General features: G+C 43.4%; 1 protein-coding gene across 3 annotated transcripts in view; it reads right to left on the reverse strand.

The window, feature by feature from the left end:
- The window catches only part of MAGI3 (membrane associated guanylate kinase, WW and PDZ domain containing 3), a 1,411,302-nt gene that overhangs the window by 525,304 nt on the left and 872,935 nt on the right, over positions 1-13,063 (reverse strand). For all 3 annotated transcript variants that reach the window (XM_078644434.1, XM_078644433.1, XM_078644435.1), the window contains exon 9: positions 4,945-5,133. In XM_078644434.1, coding sequence (XP_078500560.1) covers positions 4,945-5,133 — 189 coding nt within the window. The remainder of the gene's footprint in view (positions 1-4,944; positions 5,134-13,063) is intronic.

A 13,063-nucleotide genomic window follows, 5' to 3' on the forward strand; every position in this document is an offset into this window, starting at 1 on the left:
TCTAAAACAGCTGTAATTTTGTGAATTATACACAGTAGTGGCTGCTACTGAACGAGGGTGGTGGGGTGGGGGAGTGAGAATAAATAAATAAATAAAAACACCTGAATACTGCTGGCGGCCGCCTCTCCTCCGTACTCTTCTATGCAGAAGGTAGCACACAGCCTCCCAGAATCCCCTAGCTAATCACAACGCTGCCTAACAGCAAGGTTGTGATTGGTCTGAGCACTGCGGTTCCGCGCTCAGAGAGGGACTGGGAGGCTGTGCTTGTTCTCCACCCAGGCTGTGCAATGCAGCCTATGGAGAACATGCAAACCATCATGCGCAGTTAAGGTGCAGCCACCACTCCTCCTCCCTTGATGTCAGGGAGACCGGTCTGGCCCGCCCCAACTTAACCTGGCTTCAACTGCAAGCTCAATAGAAAAAATAAAATGAAAACAACTGTAGTTGAATCAGTGGGGCGACACTCATCCGCCTTAGGGAAAGAGTCGCAGCTGGTTATTCGTGATTTCCCTTTTTTTTGCAAATGTGATGCACTGGGCTCACGTATAGTAGCAACATACACTGTTTCTAATAGGATGCATTTACGGTAGTTCATTGTTGTAACTACCTTTTGTTTTTCCTATTTCTGTTCATTTTACTTATGGCTCGATTATTATTATGATGCTTTCAGGATCTGGCTAGCATGCTTTAGCTCTGTTGCATGCCATAAAATGTTATGTTTAGTTAAGGTATAATGGAGATGTGTTGTGGCCTATCGCTTTTGCTGGAGTTTGTTGCATGGAAATACCTTAGCTGTCTGATTCTTTGTGGTTAATTCCGAACCAACAAACATCTACAGAACGGTGGTTACTCTGTACATTTGAGTCTTGGAGATGGATGAGACCTAATATCTCCCTTTGCCCTTCGGTTACATGGAGAAAAGGTGTATGCTTTTAGTGCTGTCGAATACAGTTATTGTCTTAGTTCTCCTCCTCTCCGATGTGCAGTTTTCCTAAAGTATGCTTTTCGTTAACTGATATGACGAATACAGTAAATTGTGTGGCCTGTGAAAAGAAAGAGAAGATGGTGTGCTAAGAAGAACAGGGTAAAGTTGTCCACACAGCCATGGCCTTCCAAGCATGTCAACCAATGTTTCACTACTACAGGCTTCTTTGTGAGTCAACAGCGTAACTATACCGACCAATAAAGAGACAGAAAACACTTTAAGAAAGAATAATAAGGCACTTCTAGTGGAAGTAGATATACAGGCGTAGAAATATTTCCTAGCTTAGTGGGCCTTTGGAGAGCTGTCACTGATACGTACCATGCAGTTCATGATTCTGTAAAATATACACGAATTCAAAGCAATCTGAAAAGATTTTAAAAAATGGTAGATGCCCAAATATGCAAAACTATATGGAATGTAGACAAGTGGTTTAGAAAATAGCGGAGTAAAAAATATTGCTTAAGGAAAAACAGACTGGGTTAAGTAAATGATTTAATCATTTGTCTGGAATGTTATAAAGCACTGTTATTTTAAGCGCTGGAGAGTTCAATAAAGTTTATACAATGATGACGTCTTTGTGCGGTTTCAGCTGCCGCCCCCATGAATGCTATGCGGTGTGCAGCTGAAGGCCACTCTCAATAGTTCTGCTTTATAGCTTTATGTTTCTGTTCTCCACAATACCCACTTCTTTACAATTTGTTGTCCAGTACGAGCTAGCGGTTTTCTTCACGGGGTGGTATCCCATCCCACAGCTTCCTCTCTATTTCTCGCAGTCACCAAACCCTGCTATTACCACATTGACAACAATTGGCAAAAAGAGCAGTTCAAGGTGTTTAAGTCCACTCCCCATAAGCATGCCTTCCTGACATTACTCTTTCGCTGAGACTATGGAAGGAGGCACTGGAGACAGAACAGTTGCTAGTGCTCTGCCACATTCATCATTAATTTGGTGTAGCTCAAGTAAAGCTAGCAGCAACCACACCGCGAGAGAAAGTTCAACATCAAGTACAACACAGAGAAAGCCATTCTCTCCCAGAGATCCTATGTTTGTCTGGCACACTAATCCAAGATCCTAGCATGGATTCACCCTATATCTGATGGGCAAAAAGATTTATAAATATTTTGGCAACAGGGTGAGTAGAACCTTGAGGGTCTGAAGAAGCCAGGGCTGTCCTCTAGGAATTAAAGCACACTAGCTGAGTATAGGGTGCCAGAGGGCGCTGTCACGTGGCTAGAAAAAAGAAGCAGAGAATTGAAGTTAAGTAACTGAGGTGGCCAGAATACTTAACCTTAAGAGAAGGTGTGCCCTGACTACTAGCTACAGTTACCCTCACTAAACCAAAGGGGGAACTTGGTGTAAGTCGAATTTTTGTGAGCTAACTGTGTTGCACTAGAAGGCATGATCCAGAGCTTTACGGCATTGGTAATCCTACACCTAAGGACTGGATGGCAGAGGCGACTCCACCTAGATACGGACAAGAAATTGATTTAAGGTTAGAAAAACCACACATAATTGAACGTTTAGGTTGAACTGTGCTATGCATTATTGGTTTATATCACTACTTTTACAGAGGTGGTATTACTGAATCCTCCTCATGTAATGGTGGCCTACATGTTTAAAGTGGAAAACGTAATAAAAAGAAGCTTTAACGATTTACAGCCATACAATGAGAAATTGTTGGCCACCCAAGCAGAACTCACAGAAAACAAATACCAAATGTTTGCCCTCTGTACACACTACAAACACAAGGAGATGATGGACGGAGCATTGAAACTTTTCAGACCCTCACCCCCAGTCACAGATCTGGGTTGAATCCATCATCGTTCTTTAGCTTACTTTGCCACCCAACTTCAGACACAGCTATATGCAAATCAGTCTTAAACCTGTTCCTCATGGGAACAGTCCAGCCCGAACTACCAAGCCATGTCTTCCCTGGACGGGAAACAAGCATCCTGAGACCGGTTTCGGGCTAACAGCCCTCATCAGCCAGGCTAGCTTGAATCAAGTGGCAAAGTGAGCAAGGGACCCATGTCTAGGCATACCCTGCCAACTTAGGGCGAACAAAGCAAACACAAGGAGACAATGGACAGCGCACTGAAACCTTTCAGACACACACCCCCAGGCACAGATCTGGGTTGAATCCATCATCATTCTTTAGCTCACTTTGCCATGGGATGGGGTGGGTATGCCCGGATGTGGGTCCCTTGCTCACTGTGCCACTGGATTTAAGATAGCCTGGCTGATGAAAGGCAATACCCAGAAACCGGTCCCAGGATGCTCGTTTCCGGTCCAGGGAGGGCCTGGCTTGGCAGTTCGGTCTCGACTGTTCCCATGAGGCACAGGGTCTAGACTGATTTGCATATGGCTGGGTCTAAACTGGGGTGGCATGCGGAGCAAAAGAACAATGGATTTAACCCAGATCTCTTGACTGGGGGTGAATGTATGATTTATTCAGCATTCCGTCCATCATTTGTTTGCATAGCACTCTACAAACTAAACACATATTGAGAAGGCAGTCAATACACCCGGGATTTGGGAACAGTAGGCCGCTCTAGCAAAGCACATTTTAGCATGAACCATCATAAATTGATGTCTGTGTCCATCTCTACAATAATCACGTCATCCTTCTCAGATTTAATTTCAAACCTAATACAGTAAAAACCACATTCATAGGTCATATGAAAAGAAGACACATCAACATGTTATCAGTACAATGAAGACAGGAGACTTCTCTACATGAGTTCATGTAGAACACAGCTCATTGGAGAACCTCAAGTAGACCATGTAAAACAAATAGGGACTTATTAAATAGGAAAAGGGGGAGAAACAATCGATGGGAAGGAGGGAGAATACATAGAAAGAAAGAATAAAATACTGAAAAAACAAGGGCGAATGGAAGCAAAAGAGCAAAGAAAAAGGCAGAATGAAGGACGTTCACACAACAGTGATTACTGCTATTCTAGTCAGTACTGGGGTTGACAGCTTATCGCGCCATCTAAGATTAAAAAAATACAAATGCTTGTTATACCTCCGAATGCACTAAATGTGATTAACGCCAGGGATGTTTTACGTCACTTTGTCGCTCAAATCAAACAGAATACATGGTTGTTCAAATGTACTTATCAATAAATTATGTAGATCCTCTTGGTGAAATGTATTTAAGTATATGCCTTAAATTCGAGAGATTTATGAATGAAGCAAATACAACAAAATACAAATTCAAATGTCCAGCAATGAGTAGAATTCAAGGCCCTGTGTCTGGTGCACAAGGCTCTGTATCGTGTAGGGGCGTTAAAGATCCAGAATGTGTTTTCATGGTACTCTCCATCCAGAACTCTCAGATCCACTAACACAGGCCACATCCACACCCCTAAATTCCGTAGAGCAAGATTAGGGGGTGCGGGGGGGGGGAGGAGTCTTTCTTTTTGTGCGGCCAAGCTATGGAAGCAAATGCCCTCAAGCATGATACTCCAACCAAATTGGCTGCTGTTTAGGAAAACGCAGAAGACGTGGCTGTTCCCTCGAGTCTAAAATCTTATGTTCTGGTTCTTTACTACTCAATCTCCTTCTGTTCACACACAGCGCCAAGACGCCGCAGCATTCGAGCGCTCTAAAAAATATCTATCCTATCATATAACATATGAGGATGACCTTTAGTATTTCTGGGTCAGCAGTTACTTGCAGCCCCTTACTGTGCCTTTAACTTCCTAGGTTTAAGAATGTTCTAACCATCAAAGGCAAAGAAAACAAATGACTTACATCTAGTTGACCCTGGACTGATGGTCTACTGTGAAGGTGGCACCTGAGTCTGGAATATTACAAATAGTTTCTCTTACACTTCAATACAGCAATGATTGTTGAAGCATAATGAAATGAATCCTTTTACAAGTTAATTATATCTTTTCCCACAGTGTTTAAATTCAAATTGATGCTTTCTTACAAGATTTCCACAACTCACCTGGCGCGATCTTCCCATCCTGGGCAGCAGGTCCATCCTTGAGCACATTTTTTACTTGCAGGAATTCGTCCGGCCGGTCTCCTCCTATGATGGTGAATCCAAAGCCCATGGTGCTCTTCTTCAAGGACGTACGAATGACTGCCCCAATCAGCTGAGAGGGGTCCCTTGTGAACAAAGATGTCTCACAATCTGCACAGAACCAGAAACCAAAAAGGAAGAGACATTTATGAAATGTACAGGATTGCTGTTCACAATTCACACAGCGTGTGCAGAGAACATATCAATTCACTAGTGGAAGGACATCCAGGTTTCAAATAAAAAGCATGAAAGCACATAAAGACAAATTCAGCCATTCTTATTCATTATTTATATGCAGCATTTTTGCATTTTCAAGACCAGGCATCTATATCAACTTTGCACTCTTTTTTCCTAAAAACTAGTGGAAACTTTTAGCACCTGTAAAAACCTTTCATAAATGCTGATAAATCTAGTATGGGGCTTGGATCATGTATACATTACCTTCCTGAGTGGCCGCCACACACACTTCACTTTTCTAGTGTTTATTCCAGCAGATGTTCATTAACTTATCAATTCAGAGTATTGACATGATGCTGTGTATGCTCTTGAGGCTGCTAAAATGAGGTTGTTATGAGTGCATCACTGTCCATGCCAGCAGTGTCCATACAGCCTGTTTTACCAATGCGCAGTGTCCTGTGGTTTTTCGCAGCTATCCACGTCTGATGTTTCCCTAAGTAGGTTGGATGCTGCTATAAGATTCTACTAGATTATACTTTTTCAAGACGGCAGGCATGTGCATCTTAAAGGATCAGGGAATGGACTGATTGGGTTTGTTAAAGGCAAATGGCAGTCTGAAAAATGTTCATGTATTTACTTTTTTAAGAAAAAGTCCCTTGGTTGAGCTCTTGACCAGGAGCGCCACTCGTACTGTGAAGTGGTGGGGCGGGGGAAGGGAACACAAAAAAAGACAATAAAAAAATAAATAAAATTGCACTTACCTGCTCCAACGGCTGCCGCCTTTCTCTCGATCCTACCGTCCTTGGCAGGAACCTGGTGCACACTGCGCAGGCTCCCAGCTCCCAATCCTCGTGCTGCTCACATGCTAGCAATGCCATTCCCAGCATGTGAGCAGTGCTGGGATTGGTTTGAGCGCCTCGGTTCGGCGCTCAGACAGACTGGGAGCCTGGGTTGGTTTCTCTACCCAGCTAGGTGGAGAAAGACTAAGTGCGCATGACCAGTGCCCCCCCCCCACCCCCCCCCCCCCCCCCGGTGCTGCAGCTGCATGGTCACTGTGGCTGTCCCGGCCTCTCCCTCGGCTCAGCTGGCATGCAGCCTGCAGGGCGCAAAATAAAGTGATGATAACGTTTCATTATCATTTTATTCATGTCCTTGCCTCTGCTGGCTTTCTGCCGGGGGTGGGGGGGGGAGAGGGGAGGGGGTGGGTGAGAGGGGCGGGGGGAGAGGGGGGCAACGCTCCTCTGCCATAAAGGAGGAGCCACCACAGCTCTTAACGTTGCGGCAATGCTGGAAAGTAGTAGGAATCTCTGCATCTTCAGTGACGTCCCTTCGTACTTTCAGCATATGGATTTTACTTGACAGATTGTCATTAGTATGGGAATACTTATACACCAAGAACTAAAACTGTGCCAGCGACAGGGAATTAGTTTAGGTAGTGAGTGGGGCTGCAAGACTGGTTCTTCAGGTGTTAGGTACGCTTACAGCTACCCATCTCCTCTTTCAAACACATGAAAGGATTTTCAAATCAAGGATTGTTTTAGGGCACACACTGAGAACCAAACAGGGGCTTCAAGAGAAGAGGGTTCGAACAGTAATACCACTCGCTTACCCCCAAGCAATGCTTCCGTCAAAGAATATAACATTCCAGGTCTCAATATTACAGAATGCATTTGAGGGAGCTATCCTGGAATTGTTATCCTTGGGACACTCTTCTGAAAGGTGACTGATGCTATGTTGCCTCCACTGCAATGTGTTTGCACACTTTCATGATCAGATATTCTATGAATGGCATGATAAAAGGAGAAACACACAATCCAAAAGTGTTATTTATGACTTTTGAAGCCTGTTTAGGTCGTGCCTACCAAACAGCACATGAGCTGTGTGGTGTAAGACATACTGTTAGCTTACAGTGGGCTTAGAGCTCACGCACTGCTTATTAGACTAGCTTCATTAACGTGCTCAACTGCTTGCTTGTTATACGTTAGAATGCATGAACTTTCCTATCTCTTCTTGCGTATGTTCCTTCTCTGGAGCCCGGACACATTTCTGTGTACCTTCACTGCTCATTTTTTTTTGCAATTTTTTCTTTTAGCGCAATCACTGCACAAGAGTGGATGTGTTTTCCAGCTGACTTTCTAGTGTGCTTCTCTTTGGCTCTCTGCCCGGATCTCTGTCACCTGCTTGGTTCGTGATTCATTCGGCCTTGTGTACTCACACATTGCTTTCCCACCTGTGTGTCACCCAGCTCTATATTTTTCTCTCTTTCGCCTGTTTGCTTTTCTCACGCACCCTCTGCAGTCCACATTGTTGTTGTTGTTGCTCATTTGCTCCCCCCACTGTCCCCTCCATGTTGCTTCCATCACACCCACACCCTCTATATTGCTTCCAGCCGCCCATGTTGCTTCGGGCTCCACTGCCCCATGCAGATTTCGCACTCTCCAACAGTGTTGCTCCCCTCAAACCATTTTATCTGTGTTCTTCCACACCTTCCACCTGTGTTGCTTCCCCACATGTCTTAAAAAGAAAAAACGCTTTTTCAGTTGGATTGGCAAGTTAAAAGAAAAAACTGCTGCATCATTTTGTAGACAAACGCAAGCACAGTGTGCGCGGCTACAAAATTATTCAATTTAATTTTTTTCTTATTTAACCATGCTGCACAGCATGAGGAATGCTGTACAGCATGGCTAAAAGGTATTGACAAAGTCAGTCGGTCCTAAAGGTGAGACGTATTGTCTTTGCCAATGCTTGTTATTTCTAGTTAATTTTACATATGAGTTACTCAGCAGTCTAGGTGGATTACCTTCCGTCATTGGTCCATTGAGAAAACACGTCAGCGTTATCTTAAAATGCAAAATTGTGATAACGTTTAGGGAGGGAAATGAGGTGCACTACTAAAAGCCACAAAAGACTAATTTTCAAGACAGGCCCTCATAGAGGAGTTTAGGAGCGAAAAGGGATTTTTTGTAAACATTGCTAAGAAATTCATAGTGATGTTTATGTTGTTCGGACAACGTTTAGCAGCATTTTTGTCCCCGTCATGCAGCCAGTTATAAGAGACCAATTAAGTAACACACCAAATCACCATTTAAAGGGAACAACATTATTTGGAGTGTTTCTGTAAGTCTAATTGCCAGAGAGGATACTGTTAAATAACTTGAGTATCCACATTCTACACAAAAGGCAGATAGTATGCAAGATTGGTAAGAAAATACTTAAGAGCCACGTAACTCTATGGGACCTATTTGTGTCGTGCAAATCAATTCCATTGAGGTATTGTTTGGAATTGATGATGTTCAGGTGACATACACCATACTCTTAAGGAACCCCAAATTTAAACAAATGGGTGACAATACCACATAGTGCAGGGTATACTCGCCCTGAAACAGAAAATAATGTTTCCAAAAAGTCCCACGGTTCCCTTTGCTAAGCAAGTATTAGCAAGCACAAGAAAACAAGCATTTGCAATGCAATCGGTCTCGCCTTTGGGACCTTATATGTACTTAGCTAAGCAGTACATTAGCCTGGGTGCTGAAACATCTACTGTTCATTAACATGGAGGGAAATTAAGCACCAAACTGTGTGACACACCAGGTATGGGAACACATGCAGAGAAATATTGCCTTTCAGCGGGAAATGGTATAGTCCAAAGCGCTGTTTTTAATATAAAATCAGGGCCTTCTGTGTTCATATCACTGAAAATACAAGATTTGGAAAAAATATTGTCCACGGGTGCTCGTGGAAGACAATTTCTATGGACTGTAATCTAGAGAATGCTGAAGTGATTCTGGTATTTTACTGACCTCTGTGGGTCGTTTTCTATCAAGAAAGTTAAATAGAGGCAATTGCCAGAAAAAGAAAACTAAGAAAGTCTCTCAGCAGAAAGCGATTCTGGTATTTTACTGACCTCTCTTCTGGTCGTTTTCTATCAAGACATTTAAATAGAGGCAGCTGAACAGAAAAAAAGTCCCTAAGCGGAAGCAGACAAGTCCTAGGGCTGAGCTCCAGAGCCCACATAGTACATAAACATATAAGTATATAATAAGTATATACTAATGTATATACAAGAGGTCTTGAATGCTCGATCTAACAAGTCCTTGCTCGATCTAACAAGTCCTATCGCTGATCTCCAGAGCCCACATAGTACATACACATATAAGTATATAATAAGTATATACTAAAGTATATACAAGAGGTCTCGAATGCTCGACCTAAAAATATAAAAATGCGGGAGCTGAAATTTTGAAAGCATGCATGGATATTAAGTGCAGAGTAGAATACAGACATTAAGTAGTCAAGCCGAACAATGAGAACTTCTGATCCCTGCCCATTCCTGATCCACCACACATTATGGTGTATTTGTTGTCAGGAAGTAGATCGGTGCAGGACTGCGGGTCTTGGATACCTTCAGAGTTTCCACTTGTGTGAATGTGCTATGTCTGTTGAACTTCAGGATTCAATCCTACAATTTCAGGAAGAAAACAATGCTAGTATTATCCATCTAGATCAGGGTCACCAACCCCATCGCCACAAAGGCTGTGTGATGTACAGTGTATAAAAGAGCCGAAGATTGCAAAGGTGCTAAGGCAGGGGAGAAATGAAGTACATTGAGCCTCACAAGTGAGGTGTCTAAGGAGGCGAGGAATCGAAAGCTCATCAACACGTTGGTTAGGATTCATTGATGGCTTATGAGATGAAGGATCATTAGCCCGACAAGAGAGATTAGTTCTGCTTCTGTGATGTTCTCAGAATGACCAGCTAGAAAAGTACAAATGTCCTACTTCAGATTATCTCATAAGTAATATTGCCCATGAGAAAGTGAATTCACTTGCGTTTGTGCCTTAATGCGTACATGTACTCTACGGAAATGTAAATGTTCAGGTGTACCTTAGCGTTTGCAGGTACATTTCATCATTCAATTGCGATTTTATTTTGTACCAGTTTGAAGACCACTAAAGCCAAGTAATATTACACACAGATGCATTTCATATGAGTCTACATCCTGTAATCCTGCGTTGTACACTGCCGGTTTCTGCTGAACTATTCCAGTAAAGCGTAGCCTCATTCTGAAGTTGGCACATCAAAGCACAGGTTTTAGAAAGCTGCAGTGTCCGCTGCAGGTACGTTTCTTTTCTATTGACTTATTTTTTTATTTTGCCCTGCGACCCCTTCCCCTCTCCCTTTCCCCCTCCCCCTCCTCGGCCACTCCTCCACAACACCAGCCACTAGTAACCGTACACTTTCGTTGTTCGAAACCAGCAACCACTTCAATCACACGTTGACTGTGTCTGACTTGAACCCTCTACAGCTCTCATTGACTACATTTATGCTATATAACCACCACATACCTAAATCACTATGGTATGTGAATCATCTTTGGAAGAATGCTTGACATGATGGATGTTGTGTCTTCACTGAACTGTAGTCTTCTTTATGGCCTCCATGAGGCTTTGTGAGTAACCTTAACACCTAATAACGGTGGCCACTTCACTGAAGTGAGAAGGGAGTCGAGACCGACTCTGCACTGTCACAAGAAAAACACTGAGCATGTCAAGTTTGTCAAAGACCGCAAGAAGTTAAATCTCAAAGCACCCTCTAATCCATGCTCTGCAAGAGGCTTTGAAGGGCCATGTACTGTGGCTCTCAAGGTGTACCAGCCCATCCTTGCACATCAAGTGTTGATTCGCTGTACCCATACAACCTTTTCTTTGAACTCAGAAAGGCGATGCTCATCAGAGGGAAGCACAGCGACTGCAGAGACCGCACTCATCCAGATCAGTAAAAAAGAAGGTCAAGCACACCTACAAGAGATACATCAAAGTCACGGAGATTTATTCACTTATGCGGCTGCCTTCAGAACAGCACGTACTTTCCTTGGGGAAACCCTTTGAAACATGTAATTGATCCCAAACTGCATGAACTAAATAAATCTACAAGACTTTGATTTATCCAATTTGTGGTCCAACGTACATATTAGTCCATTTCAGGTCTGCAGAGAATAAAACCCCCAATGAAATGACTTTTTCAAATCTTACTTCCACAATGAAAGTAAATGCGATTAGGTTGGTAGGTCGTGTTTTCTCAAATGTAAATTACGAGATTTTGCTTCTTGTATAATGTGTGCAGTCATGAGTGGGGGTTGAACTGGGGATAAACAGATTAGAGTTCAGCAGCGGAGTCAGGGAACCCATGAAGGAGATGTGAGCTGGAAGGGTAAAGACTAACTGCTAGAGAGCTACTGCCATTTGCAGGTGGCAAGCCTGTTGAGGGTGATGTGATACTCAAACACAACAGGCAGGCAAAGAGATGAAAAATTAAAAGGACGTATTAGAAGACAGAAGCAGTGTAAAGTTATTAGTGGTAGAGGCATGAGGCATCTGACCTACTTACATTGAGACCATACATGAGGTAACCATTAAAATGGCAGAAACAAGTATCTGATTGTAAAAGTACCGCTTAAAGCACAATGACATAGATATGAGTCCCAAGCTTAATCAGGCGGCAGAACACTAAAAAATACCGGTGGGGCGGGTGGAGGGGGTGTTGCAGGGTGGGGGAAGAGGGGACCAGCAGGAAGCACTCAGAGGGAGCACACAGCGAGGGGGCTAATAAAAATAAACACTTATCTGGTTCTGTCGTCCGCCTTGAGCTCCTCTGCTGCAGTTCTTGCCCCAGGAGTCCCTGGGAAAGCATCAAGACTCCCATCCAATCCACACACTGCTCTCATATAAGAGCAGAGCGGAATTGGCCTGAGTGGACTGAAAAGACACTCCCTGTCTGTGGGGTTTCTCCATCCTGGCTGTTCAATACAGCTGGGCTGGAGAAACCTAAGTGGAAATGTGTGTTTGGCCGGCCTGAGACGGCCAGCCAAACATACATCCGCACTTAAAAGTGTACATAGCACTCCTCCTCCCCCATTCCGTGCCCGGCCCCACCCTTACCTGCACAAACTGGCTCAGAGCTGGCAAATGAAAAATAAAAATACTAATGAGCACTGGCCATAGGAGACACAGTGGGTTACTGGAAGCCACACCCACCACCACTAAACATTTACCTATAAAGTAGTCTCGGAGGTGATCATAAAAAACAAATGAAATGTGAAGAAGAAGCTTGAAGCGAAAACAGACCAGTGTGATGCCAACGTGGACACTTACATAGAATTAACCTTTGATTAAGGCAATTAGTGAATACGCAAGTGTAGAAATATACTAAGATCTAGAGGTCGAGCTTTACAAATTTTAACGAAGCCCACAGATGTCATCGGTGAATAAAATTCCTACGCCCCTTCTACCACCACACCCAAGAGTCGTTGTAGATACACAGAAAAGCGAAACATATCAGCCAATGATAAAGAGGCTCTACTACAATGGATACTGACAGTAGACCTAAGACTCAGAGCCATCTTCAGAGTGGAACAGATGGTAACAATTTATAGTCCACTAAAAAATGCATTAGCATATAACAGAAAATCAAAGACTGGGGTGCAACATGGAACAAGGGCATAAGGGAGGAAAACGCACAGGTTGGCTGGCCAGCCACATCGGCAATTAATTTCTAAATGTTCAGGTTAAATGGACATGTCGTAGTGGATGCGCACAGCACAGGTGTGAACAGTTTAAAAGCCTCCTTTATGAAAAACAATTAGAATGGGATACCTTATATGGGCAAAACAAATGGTCGTAAACACCGTTGCCAATCAAAGCAAACATACAACTGAAAACCTTTCCACTGAGGTAGTTTTTTACTTGCGGATGAAATGGCTGTTACTTTTATTCATCTGAAACAGATTTCAAAACGCGGGGTGGCAACAGGCAGGGCCAACTCTAGAACCAGGCTGAATACGTCACGGCTAGATGAGTGCCTGAAG

This window comes from Lissotriton helveticus, chromosome 5_1, assembly GCF_964261635.1.
Source record: "Lissotriton helveticus chromosome 5_1, aLisHel1.1, whole genome shotgun sequence".
NCBI lineage: Eukaryota > Metazoa > Chordata > Amphibia > Caudata > Salamandridae > Lissotriton > Lissotriton helveticus.